The following is a 15247-nucleotide window of genomic DNA, read 5'->3' on the forward strand; positions in this document are numbered from 1 at the left end:
CGTATAGGTAAGAAGCCGGGAGGAGAAATCGCGCAGCGTCGAGCTTTGCTGATGGCAGGGAACGAAGGGTTGATCTGAGTGTAGAGGTAGGAGTGGGGCTCCGAGGACAGATGATGTGTCCTGGCCGGTCAGACAGCATGGGACGTGTTTGATCATGAACTGCAGGACAAGCTGAACTGCCTGAAATAACAGGATTGGGGCCAGCGGGCTGCTTGAAAGCCCCACACTCTCTGGGTGTTGGCCCTCGCTCTCCGGGTGTTGGCCCTCGCTCTCCGGGTGTTGGCTCTCGCTCTCCGGGTGTTGGCCCTCGCTCTCCGGGTGTTGGCTCTCGCTCTCCGGGTGTTGGCTCTCGCTCTCCGGGTGTTGGCCCTCGCTCTCCGGGTGTTGGGCTGACCTTCGGCCTTTCTCCATCAGGAGTGGGTTGATTTCCTCCAGACTTCTGCTGGTGTCCTGGTTCCTCTTGTGACCTCTTGCTGTTGGGTCGGGGGCCTCCTTTGTTTTTCAAATGTGTCACTTGAACAGGGTGGTGCAGGCGGCCTTCACTCCGGGACCCGGCTGGTCTTGAGGTCACAGGACGTCACCAGCCCAGAGCAGCCCAGTGACCCATGCTCCCTGAGAGGGGACCTGCTCACCTGGCCTCAGGCCCTGGTCCTGCCCCCACGGGCAGTGACGCTCCCAATGCCTCTGTGGACCACTCTTTGTCACATGGGTACTGTGCTGGCCAGGGGTCCTCAGTCTTGGAAGTCTCTGGACTCCCTGTCACTGGAGGGCCCGGGAGACACTCCCTGAATGAGGCTAACCCCTGTCATCTGCGACCTCCACAGCAATGGGCAACGCTGTGTCATTCAGAGAAAATCGAGATTTCCTGAGAAAAATATGACCCAGAGCTCCCTAAATGTGGTGGGTGGGCACCGTGTTGGACGGGCCCGGCTTCTCCCTGTGGGCCCGTGGGGCACACTCTCAGGCTGTGCGATTCCAGCCATCTGTGGTCCGTCCTAACACGGCGGTCAGAGGGGATGGACTATAAAGTGTGAGTCAGAGCCTAAAGGTCCCTGCTCTGCTCCACCCCCACAGTGGTGGCGCTGTGCACGTGCCTAGGGCCCCTGCCTCCCACCTGCTCCCTCCTCCCCCATGGCTGTCGTCTCCCGCCCCCTCCGGACACCTGTCCCTTCTCTGCACAGGCCTTGGCATCCCTGCGAATGGGCTTTCCTGTTCTTCTTTGGGACTCAGCCCCAGCGCTGCCTCCTCAGCAGGCAATCCTTGACCCTCCAGCCAGAGCGCATCCCATCCCACCCTTGGTGAAGGTGGTGCCCAGATGCTGGGTCCATCATAACCCCAGAACATCTGCCGGGGATTTGAGACAGGGGGCCCCAGGTTGAGGGGTCCCCATTGTGCACCCTGCTTCCTGGCGACAACCTGATGAGGCCAGGACTGTTCTCCCCATTTGGCAAATACGGAAACTGAGGCTTAGCAGGATCGAGGAACCTCACCCACAGCAGAGACTGGCTAAGTCCCAAGGTCAGGGCTGTAGCCCGTCTGCTGCTCAGCTGCGCATGGTGGACTCCAGGCGTCGTGCCTCAGCCCTGGCGAACGGCAAAGCCACCCAGGCTGGGCCCATTGAAGAAAGGCCAGGCTCGACTGGAGTTTAATCTTCACAAGGAATCCAGGGCAGGAGAGGGCTTAAGAAAGCCAGGAAGTGTAACGGGCTCCTGGCAGATGGCAGTGGAGCTGAGTGCCCTCCGGAGACCAAGAGGAGAGTCATACAACTGGGTCCCGTCCGCACGTACATTCCCGGAGGAGGAACTTTTGTAGTGGTGTCACACATATTCACATGCACGCTTGTACACACAGTCACTCACAAACTCTCATTCACGATCACATCCACACACATTTGCACGCATACATTCACACCCACCTTCATACACACTCATTCACACACATTCACACCCAATTTCATACACTGATTCACACTGTCACAATGCATTTGCACACACACACGTTCACACCCACCCTCGTACACACTGTCACAGGCATTCACTCACATTTACACCCACCCTCATACACACTCATTCACACACATATCCATTCACACACAGACATCCACATGTTCACACACACACTCAAACATCCTCATACTCACATTCACACTGTCACACACAGGTGTTCACACACATTCACTCACGTTCACACCCACACTCATACATTTACTCACACATTGACACACATTCACACCCACCCTTATACACACATTCACACGGTCACACACAGGTGTTCACACATACACACTTTCACTCACGTTCACACCCACCCTCATACACACATTCACATGGTAACACACAGGTGTTCACACACATTCACTCACGTTCACACCCACACTCATACATTTATACTCACACATTGACACTCACACATTCACACCCACCCTCATACACATTTACATGCCCTCCCCCACACACATTCACTTACACACACGTGCTCTCAGTCACACCCACATACACACACTCCCACATACGTACTCTCATTCCCCCACACTCACACCCGAACGCACACGTGTATGCACACACATACACACACTCCCACTCAGCCTCACTCAGGCTCGCACTTCCTTCCACCCCCCCCCGGGACGAAAGTACCGTGGAAAGCAGCCTTGCGTGTCCTGTACCTAGACCAGCGCCTGGTGCTCAGCAGATGCTCAGTGAGCATTTGTGGAATGAAGGAATGAATGAGTGAACGAATGAAGACCGAGCAGAGCCTGGATCCCCCGTCAGGTCTATGCTGCCATGCAGAGGCTTAAATGAGAGCAAACATAATGTTGATAAGGAACAGACAGCCATATTGACATGACAAATAGCTTGACATACAAAACGAAGACACACCTCCTCGAGGCTAAAATTCACCGGTGACATTGCCTGTAAAGGGTTGAGGAGGGCTGAGTGTTCTGGGAAATGAGGCTCCAGCCATACTGATTAGCGGGGATTCAGGCCAAGGCCCACAGCTGAAAGGCCCCACCTGCCATTACCCCCAGGCCTGAAGATCGGGACAAAGATGTTGTTGGCCAGAAATCTGGGTGATCCGGAGCCAGGGTGTCACCCTAGTCTCTAGCAGGCGTCCTCTAGGGCTGTGTGGTTTAATGGTGTGCTCTTCTGTGACGCGGCGCTGTGGGCACTGGGGCTTTCCCCTTGGTATCATTCGTACCAGTTTTGTGAGTTAGGTTTGCTTGGAACTTGTGAGCTGTAATTGCTTGACATTTTCTTAGGAAACTTAAATTTAGCCACAGGAAAATGAATTTGTAACAGCTCTGCAGCAGAGAAGCTTCCGGGAAACTGCTTGCCCATGGTAGCCTCACTTCTTTGTCGCTGGAGGCCGGCCGACCTGGGCCCCGCCGCTGTGTGCTTGCGGTGGCTGCTTTTTTGGTAGATGAGGCAGATGTGACGTGGGGACACAGAGAGGCCACAGGCTCATCTCAACGTCTCATCTCTGACGGTCGCTGTCTAAGTCAGGCGCAGACACTGGGGGCCGGGGGGCCCTGGCTGCTGAGGGTGGTTCAGGGTCTGCAGTTGGCCGCTGGCCCTGGAGTGAACTCTCTGTGGGGTGTTCCCAGCTTCCAGAGTCGTCCGTTATTAGAGTGCTCTGCCAGGTGGGCGGGTGGGCAGAGCTTGCCGGGAAGCAGCAGTGAGAGCTCCCGCAGGCTGGCATCAACTGCCCAGCAAGGCCCTGCGCTACCCGGGAGGTGGCAGCATCTCCGCTCCTGCGGCATCTAGCCATGTGACTTTGGGGACGCAACTTCACTTCTCTGTGTCTGCTTCCTTTTGGTAAAACAAGAGCTTCTGTCTGTCCCTCCTGGGACACCTGGGAGGATTCAGTGAAACAGCCTGCAAAGCCCCACCACTCCAGGGCCCACTGCGTTCTGGGAACAAATGCCTCCATCCCTGGAGCTCCTGCTGTCATGCCAAAGCCCTGAGCCCTGGGTCCGGGCTCTGTTGAATGGGGAGACTGGAGGGCAGCCCTAAAAGGAGTGAGGCCTGGGGTGAGCGCGGCCCTGGGGAAGGGGCCAGAACCCCGCCCCCACCCCTACCCTCATGCCTACCCACTCCCATCCTCACTCCTGCCCCCACCCTCCCACCCCACCCCTACTGCAATCCCTAACTCCCACCCTTACCCCTGCCCTTACCCTCAGCCCCGCTGCTACTCCCACCTTCACCACACCCCTACTCCCACCTCAACCCCCACCCCAAACCCCACCCTTACCCTTACCCCCACCCCACCCTACCCTCACCCTCACCCCCACCCTATCCCCACCCTCACCCCCACCCTGGGTTCCTCACTGCTCTGTATTTCCTTTTTTTTTTTTTTTTTTAAGATGCGGTTTCACCATGATGGCCAGGCTGGTCTTGAACTCCTGACCTCAGGTGATCCACCCACCTCGGCCTCCCAAAGTGCTAGGATTACAGGTATGAGCCACAGCGCCTGGCCACTGCTCTGTATTTCCATCCCTCCTCTGTGGCCAAAACAAATTACCAGAAACCGGTGGCAGAGGATGACAGGAATCGACTCTCCCACAGCCTGGGCAGGCAGTGCTCCCTCCGACGGCTCTGCAGAGGATCCTTCCGGCCGATTCCAGCTGCCGGTGGCTGCAGCAGTCCCATCTTCACCTGCACCTTCTCTGTGTCTGTGGCACACTGTCACATCTCCCTCAGCCTCTTTATAAAGACACCTGTCATGGATTAGGGCCCACCCTAACCCAGGTTGAACTTACGTTGAACTCCCTGACTCAATTATGTCTGCACAGACCCTTTTCCCAAATAAGGTCCCATTCACAGGTACTGGGGTTAGGATGCAGCTTCTGTGGGGCCACAGCTCAACCCACTATGCTGTCCCTTCTGGGAAGTGGCTCTGGGACCTGAACCTGCCCTAAGCTGAGGAATATCAGAGGGTGACAGGGAAGAGGAAGGTGGGTCATTGGGTTTATTTGTAAACAAGGGAGGAAGGTGAGCCGGGATCTGCCGCCTGCCTTTGCAGAATGCACTGTGAGACGCACAGCTGCTGCTAGTTCGTAGGTCAGCTATTCAGAGCCTCAGTCATCAGTAATAATCACGACATCGAATAAAGGCACCTCCAGAAAACTGATCATGTTATGGATTTCTTGCTATCTTTCAAAATGTAAATTGCCTTATTGGTTCCATTTAAAAATCAGACCATGGTATATGTTCATTGTTAAAATTTTCAGGTGATTCAAAAGGTAAAAAGTGTAAACATCCCCCCAGATTCCACCCTGTGATGCCCGTGCTTGACACCTCGGCCCATTTCTTTTCTGGGCGTGGAGAAATTGGATTCCTCCCGCCTGCTAACTTTCATACCCACTGCCACACCCGGTGCATGGGCCGAGCCACTGCTGGCAGCTGTGCGGGCTCAGTTGTGTGACTGTTTTTCTTTTTTCAGACGGAGACTCACTCTGTCACCCAGGCTGGAGTGCAGTGGCGCGATCTTGGCTCACTGCAACCTCCGCCTCCCGGTTTCAAGTGATTCTCCTGCCTCAGCTCCCCAAGCAGCTGGGATTATAGGCACGTGCCACCACGCTCAGCTAATTTTTGTATTTTTAGTAGAGACAGGGTTTTACCATGTTGGCCAGGCTGGTCTCGAACTCCTGACCTCAAGTGATCCACCCACCTCGGCCTCCCAAAGTGCTGGGATTACAGACGTGAGCCACCACGCCCAGCCTGCCCTCTCTTGTTTTTGCCTTGTTTTATATTTTGGTTCTCAGGCTGTCTCCAGTTGTCGGTATGGTAAGTGTTCTCTCACAGGGAGTAGCCTCCGTGCCCCGTCACCTGAGGGGCAGTGTGCCCCCTGGGAAGAGTGGCGTCACTGCCATCCCCGGCCTTGTGTGTTACCAGCTGCTCCTGCAGTGGCATCCCAGGCCCCAGCAGCAGGTGTTTTTCCCCTTCAGCTCCCTGCAGAGCCTCTCTCTGCTCCTCTCTGTCTCAGCATTAGGCTAGTGCCTTCGTGGAAGGCCAGCTTCGGTTAGTGACCGTGGGGTCTCCCTGCCACAGGCCATGTTCGAGCTGGTGACTTCCGAGGCATCCTACTATAAGAGCCTGAACCTGCTTGTGTCCCACTTCATGGAGAATGAGCGGATGAGGAAGCTCCTGCACCCATCTGAGGCGCACATCCTTTTCTCCAACGTCCTGGACGTGCTGGCCGTCAGTGAGCGGTGAGGACAGGGGACAGCCACCTCCCTCAGGGCCCTGCTCCATGCCCGAGGCACAAGTGCTCGACACTGGCTTCTCTACTTCCAGATGTTTGGAATTTTCCATAGTAAAATGTAAATAAATGAAGACCTAAATCCAAATCTCACCGCCCCTCCTGGCAGGGTGGCCAGTCATGGCCTCCTGCGTCCCTTCCCAGAAGCATCTGTGCCCCCCATGAAGCTCTGCACTGAGCATCCTGACAGCCCCAGGTTAGGCTGACGCTGAGTTCAGCTCTCTCATGCATCAAACCCGTGATTGGACAGGTCGAAACCAGGCAGGTCCACGGGAGTGTTGTGACAGGGACTGAGGGTGTCCATGTAAGCTGCTCTTTACCCTAGCAGAAAGCCCCAGCCTGGCGCGTGCAGGGCCCCAGGCCTTGTGCAGGGTGCAGTCCTGGGTTCCCACGTCCTCTCCTGAGTGCATTTGCCATGGCTAGTGGAAGCGGCTACAGGAGCGGGGGGCACTGGGTGAAGCCCGGGCTGAGCTGCAGCGGAGGAAGAGGAGACAGAAGTCTGCTCATTGAATCCTGTGAAAGGAAATGAACCTGGCTGTGTGGCCAAGATGAAAGAGCCCTTGCCCTCCCCAGGGCAGGCCCTGGACTTTTGCAGCCAGAAGCCACGTGGGGCTCAGCTCGGACAGTGCCTGGTGTTCAGACGGGAACCCAGGCAGGCCCCAGTGCAACCCCGCTCCGAGCTGTGGGGATCTGGTCAATGTCACATGTGGCCCCTGGAAGCGGCTCGCTCTCCGTGGGCCTCCAGGTGGGTCCCTCCACTGCACTCACACCCACCCTTACGTTTGCAGTCCCCTCACCTCCTCATGGCAGCCCTGTCTGGTGGATTTGGGAGGTGACGGCTGACTGGGGCTAGAATGGCCTGTGAGAACCCTGGGCTTCTGCCTTGGCTTTTTTGTTTGTTTGTTTTTTTTGAAACAGAGTTTCGCTCTTGTTGCCCAGGCTGGAGTGCAATGGTGCGATCTCGGTCACGGCAACCTCCACCTCCCGGGTTCAAGCTATTCCCCTGTCTCAACCTCCTGGGCAGTTGGGATTACAGGCATCTGCCACCACGCCCGGCTAATTTTTGTATTTTTAGTAGAGACAGGGTTTCACCATGTTGGCCAGGCTGGTCTCGAACTCCTGAGCTCAAGTGATCCACCCGCCTCAGCCTCCCAAAGTGTTAGGATTATAGGCGTGAGCCACTATGCCTGGTCCTCCTGCAGTACCTCTGACTTATGTATGTATTTGTATTTTACTGTGGAAAATTCCAAACATGCAGAGGTAGACGTCCATGTGCGCTGGTCACCAGCGTCAGCAAAGGTCAGCCTAGGGGCCAGTCCCGCCCTCCGGGGATCTTTCTGAAGCAGATCCCCTGGGTCATTTATTTTATCCTCAAACACATCAGCACATAGCTGAAAGATAAGGTCTTGGTGCTACCAGTGCCCTCAGCCCCGTGAAAACACAGTCATTCTTCAAGATGACCAAATATACCACCTGTGCTCAGTACCCCGCCGACAGATCTTATCAGCCCGTACACTCACCGTGCACACTGGTGTGTCCAAGCCAGGCCTGCACGCTGCTTTTGGCAAGACAACTGCTGACCCTACCCCAGCACCCTCCAGCCCGGGCACCCTCCACCCAAGCTGTTGCCTCTCGCAGGTTCCTCCTGGAGCTGGAGCACCGGATGGAGGAGAACATCGTCATCTCCGACGTGTGCGACATCGTGTACCGTTATGCGGCTGACCACTTCTCCGTCTACATCACCTACGTCAGCAACCAGACCTACCAGGAGCGGACCTACAAGCAGCTGCTGTGAGTGTGCGCGGCCAGGGAATCAGCACCCAGGGCAGCACCCGGGGCAGCCACACCAGTGCTGGCCCAAGCTCCTTACACAGTACACCTCATGGTCCTTCACTTCTGTGCTCCCAAGGTCCACGTGGGCCACAGGAGTCAGCCAGGCTGGTGACAGTATCCCAACCCGGCATGTTCCAGGGCTTCTGGTGTCACTAGAGAAACATCAGCCCAGCCAGACCCCAAGAGAATCAGCACAGCACCCACTGGACCTGGATCCAGTGGTCGAGCCGAGCTCCGTGCAGTGAGAAAAGGGAGCGCGAGGTCAAGTGGCCAATTCAAAGCCCAGGACATCAGAGACCGGGTTTCCACTAGTGACAAGGGCAGGGACAGGTGGGAAGGAATCTCAGTGGGCCCATCCAGCAGCGCCTGGGCATTTATTGCCGATCTGCCCGTTCTGTGAACTTTCTCTGAGGTTTCGTTGATAAGGTAGTTTTCCAGCCAGTGTGCCTCTTTGGAATCCTCCGCACTGAGGTTCCCTGCTTCAGCGACTGGGGTCAGCCAGGGAGGCCATGTTGGCTCCCCACAGAAGTGCCGAGGGACTTTTCCAGTCACGGCGTCTGCACGTTGCACTCCCCTGGCCTTTCCACCAAGCCATGGGGTTCATGGTGCAGGTTTCAAGCTTGGGCCTTTGGGCATTTGGATGTTTTAACAGTTGGCGTAGGGAAAGTCGAATTGGAGGGAATCGGGATGCTGGTTTTGAGGATAAACGTTGAGAAGGCCAGCATACAGCAGGATAGGAGCCATTCACAGCCCCCGAGAGCCCGCCCTGGCGCGTGAGTGCAGACACTGAGTGACAGGCAGACTTGCATGGGGCCAGGCTTGCCTCCAGCTCTCCCACCCTCGTCAGCGTCAGCACTGTGGCCTGGCCCACTGCTGAGCCCACCAGTCAGAAATGGCACAGGCTGTCCTGGCGGCGTCTCCAGTCTGCTGCCCGTGCTTGTCACTACGCAGGTTTATCGGTTTACCTTGCCACGGTTTCCCACCGGGTAAAAACATCTCGTTGTGTGTCTCACCCATACAACATACTGTGCTGAGTCTTCCAGGCCAGGCACGTGGAGCCACTTCTGTGATTTCACTTGTACATGAACAGTCTGTTTTCCTTTTGACCAAAAGAAATCAACGTGTTTCCCGCGCCCGTGGGTCGTCTGGATCCCAGGAGTCTGTGGATGGGGAGGAGGAGTCCCCAGTTCATGCCTCCTGCAGCCCAGAGACCTACTCCACATGTATGTGTCCCCAGCCAGGAGAAGGCGGCTTTTCGGGAGCTGATTGCACAGCTAGAGCTCGACCCCAAGTGCAAGGGGCTGCCCTTCTCCTCCTTCCTCATCCTGCCTTTCCAGAGGATCACACGACTCAAGCTACTGGTCCAGGTACAGCCTCCTCCCGCTGACCCACAGGCGGGGCTCCCAGCCTTTCCTGTGCTCATCCCGGGACCCCGTCGGCTTTCTAGGTCTATTGGTTCAACAGACGCTAACTAAGCTCCTCCCATGTGCACCAAGCAGGTTTCTGGGCAGTGAGGATACAGCCCCTGCTTCCAGGGAGCCCCATGCAGAGGGGAGAGACCGACCCACACCCAGCCAGGAAGCCCGTGGGGACAGTGAAATGGGCCAGCACCACAGGGGTGGCTGGCTGGCCAGCCACTGCCAGTTGCAGGGGTTGGGGCAGGTCAGGAAAGATGAGTGACATGTAAGCTGAGACCTGGCTGACAGGAGGAGCTGGTGGGGGCGGGTGGAGGAAAGAGCGTTGTCAGCCAAGGGAACTGCTGGTGCAAAGGCCCTGGGACTGCAAGGTTCATGGGCAGAAAGGCCAGCAGCGAGCTCGGGAATGTCATGGGGACAGGAGTGGGTGTGGGGATAGAGACAGAGGCAGGACCAGGGCCTGAGGTGCAGGGAAGACACTGGGCCCTGTCACCAGGGAGGAGAGGGAAGCCCGTGGTCCCCCTACCCCTGTTCCATAAGCATTTAGCTCCCGTTGGGGACAGAGTGGCGGGAGTCCCCTGATTGGACCCACTTTTAGGAGCTGGCCCTGGCTGCTCCGGAGGGTGACAGAAATGGGGAAGGAGGTCCATGGCCAGTGGGGCTGAGTCAGGAAGTGGGGGCCCGGCGGGGATGTCGGGGAATTGAAATCAGCGACTTGCTGAGAGAGAAGAAGCGAGAGAGACTCCTCGGCTTTTACCTTGAGCCATTTGAGGTGTGCGGCTGTGGCCGAGATGGGGTGGGAGGGCTCAGGGTTCAGGGCGGGATGAGCTGAGTTTGAGGGGACTTTGGGCAGTTCAGCATCAGGGGTCGGAGTTAAAGGGAGAAGTTGGGCAGGCGCCATTGGCATCAAGGTGGCATTTAATCAAAGAGGCCCCCAAGGAAGGAGAGAGAAAGGGCCTGAGACCAAACTCAGGGACACAGCCAGGACTAGGAAGGAATGACCGCGAGGGAGGAGAAAATCCACAGAGCTGGAGTCCTGGGAGACGGGGGTGGGATGGGGCTTCCAGAAGAGGAAGACTCCAGCCAGGCCCCTCGAGGCAGGACCGAGACCCCCTCTGCCTAATAGGTGCTGGGGCCCTGTCTACTGATGCCCTGGGCAGAGGGAGCCTTTGGCAGCGGGTCGATGCAGTGGACGGTGTGGAGTACAGCTGTGGCCCTGAGGGGCGTGCGCTGAGGGGGAGCTGGGAGCCACAGGTAGCAGAGGTCAGAGGCCAGACAGGTGAGAGGCCAAAGACCTAGGGGCGGCTACTCCAGAAGGGGCAGAATTACAGAGGGGAGGCCCGCCCCGGGAGGAAAGGGCCTGGGAGCATGAGACCAAGGAAGCAGGTGTAGGAAGAAGCCCTAGCCCAGGGCGAACGGGAGATACCAACACGAGGACACAGCCGGGACGCGACCCCACACCAGAAGACACCGTGATGAACGCAGTTCCATGGGAAATACCTTTTCCACTTGGAAAAAGTGAAGCAGAAGACAGTAACATTTCCTAATTATGCAGAGAAAAAAAATTTTAGGACATTTTATAGGAAACGTACATATATGGAGATATTAAAACCTTAGCTTCTCTAAGATGAAAACCAGCAATAAGATGAAAACTGATAGGAAGCCGGGCGCGGTGGCTCACGCCTGAAATCCCAGCACTTCGGGAGGCTGAGGCAGGTGGATCGCCTGAGGTCGGGAGTTCGAGACCAGCCTGACCAATACGGTGAAACCCCATCTTAAAAAAATAACTAAATAAAACTGATAGAAATGGGGTGATTAGGAAATGGTGGAATGGGGATGGGATAGGGTGGGCGCTCAGGGAAGGGTCCAGAGGAAAGGGTGGTGGGTTGGGGGCCATTCCAGAGGGAACGGCTAGTCCCCACATCAGGTAGCATGCTGGGGACAGACACACTGAGGAGGCTGGCGTGGAGGACCACGCACAGGCTAAGGAAGCCCCACTGCCCTGCGCTTGAGGCCACAGCGCCACCTGGTCAGATGCAGCTTTTATTCCTGGGAGAAAAGATGGCCCCTGGCCTGTGCTGTTGAGCAGGGATTTAGAAGTAGGGGGACAGTTAGTGACAGGCGTGGTGACCACATACAGGGAGGGAGAAGCTGGGAGATGGCTGTGAGTCTCAAAGGTCTCTGGCTTGGCTGCTGGGCAGAGGCAGGCAGGTGACCACAAGGTAGGCCTGGGCTGCTGTCAGGTGGCACCTGGCAACTGGGAGGACAGGTTGTTGGTGCTCACATGCACCCAGCCTACTTACAGGACAAAAGCCAGTCAGAAACCATGAGCACGGCAAGGATTGCTGGGAGGAAACCATGTAGAGTTTACAGAGCAATGCCAAGATTGTAACTTACAGATGAAAGGAGTATGGGCATGATTTTTTGTTAATTGAAGAAAATTGAACAATTGGAGAAAAGACTCTTTCTTACACTTTCAGGGATAAGACCAAAGTTAGCAAAGCCCTGGGGCCAAAAGATGGTCCCAGGGAGGAGAGGGAAGCCCGTGGTCCCCCTACCCCTGTTCCATAAGCATTTAGCTCCCGTTGGGGACAGAGCTGACCCTGATTGAGCACGACGGTCCTCACTGCTGGACGCCTCACCTGCGGGCTCTCTTGCCCTCCATTTGTCAGATGGAGGCTGTGTGTGTGCACGTCTGTATGCATGCATGTGTCTGTGCACACGTGTATGGATGCATGTATGTCTAAGTGTGTGGCCGTGTAGGTGTACATACATGTGTGCATATGCGTGCATGTGTGTGCATGTATGGCTGTGTGCATGTGTGTGCAGTGTGCTTGAAGTATGCATTGTGTGTGTGTGTGCGGGCGCGCTGCAGCAAGGGACTCAACTGGTGCATAAGGAGGCTGCCACGGTCAAGGTGGGAAATGGGAGGAGAGGTCAGAAAAGATGAAAGTTAACGCAGCCTTTCCCTGTGTGCAGAACATCCTGAAGAGGGTAGAAGAGAGCTCAGAGCGGGAGTGCACTGCCTTGGACGCCCACAAGGAGCTGGAAATGGTGAGTCTCGCCCCCTCCTATGCGGTGTCCCGATCCACTGCTTTCCTCAGCCGGGCGCACCTTCCTGGCCCTGCTCCCCGTGTCCGTGTGTCTTTTTAGAAAATGCAAATTCATTTTAAAATTCGCTTTTGTAGGCCAGGGGCAGTGGCTCATGCCTATAATCCCAGCACTTTGGGAGGTCAAGGCAGGCGGATCACGTGAGGTCAGGAGTTTGAGACCAGCCTGGCCAACACGGTAAAACCCCACCTCTACTAAGAAAATACAAAAATTAGCTGGGCATGGTGGTGTATGCCCCAAATCCCAGCTACTTGGGAGGCTGAGGCAGAAGAATAGCTTGAACCTGGGAGGCGGAGGTTGAAGTGAGCCAAGATTGCACCACTGCATTCCAGCCTGGGCAACAGAGCAAGACTCTGCCTCCAAAAACAATACATAAATAAAAAGATAAAAAATAAAATTTGCTTTTGCAATCCAGAAGAGTCACTGGAGCTTAAAAAAAGCATCCGGTGTGGCTTGGGTAGAGCCTGCTTCACCCTGCTTCCCTGCTCCAGACTTACATACCTGCCCTCGCTCTGTTACTGTGCCTGGCATGGATGTGGGGACAGCAATGTGGCCCTCAGGACACTTCACCAGTGTGGAGCTCTGTGGTCATGCACAGGCACTGATTCCTCTCATCAGCCGCCTGGTGGTGTTCTGTGCAGGCATCTGGGGCCCACACAGACCCCAGGCTTGTCTTCGCCTGTTTCACTGTGTCAGAAGCAGTCTCTCCTCCCTCCCGTGAGGCTCGTCGAGGTGGTTCCCCCTCTCCCTGTGCCCTGATGCAGCCCTTTGCTCTGAACCCATCCCTCCATGCCACTGTCCCGGTCCCCGGAGCTCAGTCGCCCCTTTGCATCTCTGTGAGAGGATTCGCTGGCACTGCCCAAGAGTGCAAGGACCCTTTCTCTGGACCATCTCCTGATCCTCAGAGAGAGATGGCTCCTCCTGAGGTTTGGAGCAGGGCAGGGGTTTTGCAGGAAGGGCCATCGAGTATGTGTCAGTCCTCAGGAGCTCTGCTGTGTTTGGCTCCTGGCCTCAGCTGGAGCTAAGAGCCAACTTTTGGCATCTGTGCTGGGGAACCTCCATTGAGCCAGTGACGCCGTCATGGTGGAGAGAAAGGCGAGGGACGTCTATTCCGCTTCTTCGTCACCCTAGTAAAAAGAATATCACTCTCAGTGGGCAACTGGTGACCATTCCAGCCCCACGGAGACATGAGGCCTTCCTACCCTAATGCAGTCGGTTGCCACTTAGGCCTCTTCCCCGGTCCCTTCCCAGACCAGTTAGCCACCACAGTTCCTCCGGCAGTTACACGCTGTGCCTAGTGGGGAAGGCTGGAGCCTCAAGCAGGGCAGCGGGGGGCATCGTGGCCTGTGAGGCGGGCAGCGTCTCTAGGGACCATGCCCACCTCTGGAAACACAACTTTCCTTTTACTTACCGGATGTGAGTTCATTCCAGCCCCCACCAGACAGCGGCCACCATGGCCTGTGAGGGACCCATGTGCCCCAGAAGGGTCTCCCGGAGCTCAGCCCTGGGCCAGGGGTACATTCTCTATTGTTTTAAGTTTTCTGCTTTCATCTTCATTTACCTTATAATGAAAGGTATACGCTGTTTCTAATAGCTTCCTTTTTAAAAATAAAGGTTTATTTTTTCTTTGATTGATAAAATAATTATACTCAATACCGGAAAACTCAGGAAACACTAGTAAGTAAAAAGAAAACGGTAAACTTCTCCAGCCACCTCACCCTCCCTGCTGACATGCTGAAGCTTGTCCCGAACAGACACCTGTGCACACACACCTGCACAGCACACTCAGGGCACACGCTGCATGTACACGGCCCACACATATCACACACAGTACACACTGCACATACACACAGCACACGCTTATCACACAGTACACATGGCACATACACAGTACACACTGCACATGTCACACACAGTACACACTGCACATACAGCACACACCACACACACAGTACACATGGCACATGCACATCACACAGTACACACTGCACATACAGCACATGCTTATCACACACAGTACACACTGCACATACACATAGCACATATCACACACAGCACACACATGGCACATACATATCACATGCAGTACACACTGCACATACAGCACATGCTTATCACACAGTACACACTGCAATACAGCACACGCTTATCACACAGTACACATGGCACATACACAGTACACACTGCACATGTCACACACAGTACACACTGCACATACAGCACACACCACACACAGTACACACTGCACATACACACAGCACATGCTTATCAGACAGTACACACTGCACATACACACAGCACATGCTTATCAGACAGTACACACTGCACATACACACAGCACATGCTTATCACACAGTACACATGGCACATACACAGTACACACTGCACATGTCACATACAGTACACACTGCACATACAGCACACACCACACACAGTACACATGGCACATCACACAGTACACACTGCACATACAGCACATGCTTATCACACAGCACACACATAGCACATGCAGTACACACTGCACATGTGTACACAGTACATACACATTGCACATATGCACAGCACACATGCGACACTGCACACACAGCACACACACCACTGTATTCTTTGCAACGAGGGCTTGTGGCTTA

The 15247-nt window shown here is 55.5% G+C and overlaps 1 protein-coding gene across 3 annotated transcripts in view; it reads left to right on the forward strand.

The window, feature by feature from the left end:
• Positions 1-15247, forward strand: part of NGEF (neuronal guanine nucleotide exchange factor) — a 130844-nt gene that overhangs the window by 108597 nt on the left and 7000 nt on the right. For all 3 annotated transcript variants that reach the window (XM_003936728.4, XM_039469951.2, XM_074398845.1), the window contains 4 exons: positions 6048-6208; positions 7897-8049; positions 9329-9458; positions 12486-12560. In XM_003936728.4, the coding sequence (XP_003936777.1) occupies positions 6048-6208; positions 7897-8049; positions 9329-9458; positions 12486-12560 (519 nt within the window). The remainder of the gene's footprint in view (positions 1-6047; positions 6209-7896; positions 8050-9328; positions 9459-12485; positions 12561-15247) is intronic.

This window comes from Saimiri boliviensis, chromosome 5, assembly GCF_048565385.1.
Source record: "Saimiri boliviensis isolate mSaiBol1 chromosome 5, mSaiBol1.pri, whole genome shotgun sequence".
NCBI classification, from domain to species: domain Eukaryota; kingdom Metazoa; phylum Chordata; class Mammalia; order Primates; family Cebidae; genus Saimiri; species Saimiri boliviensis.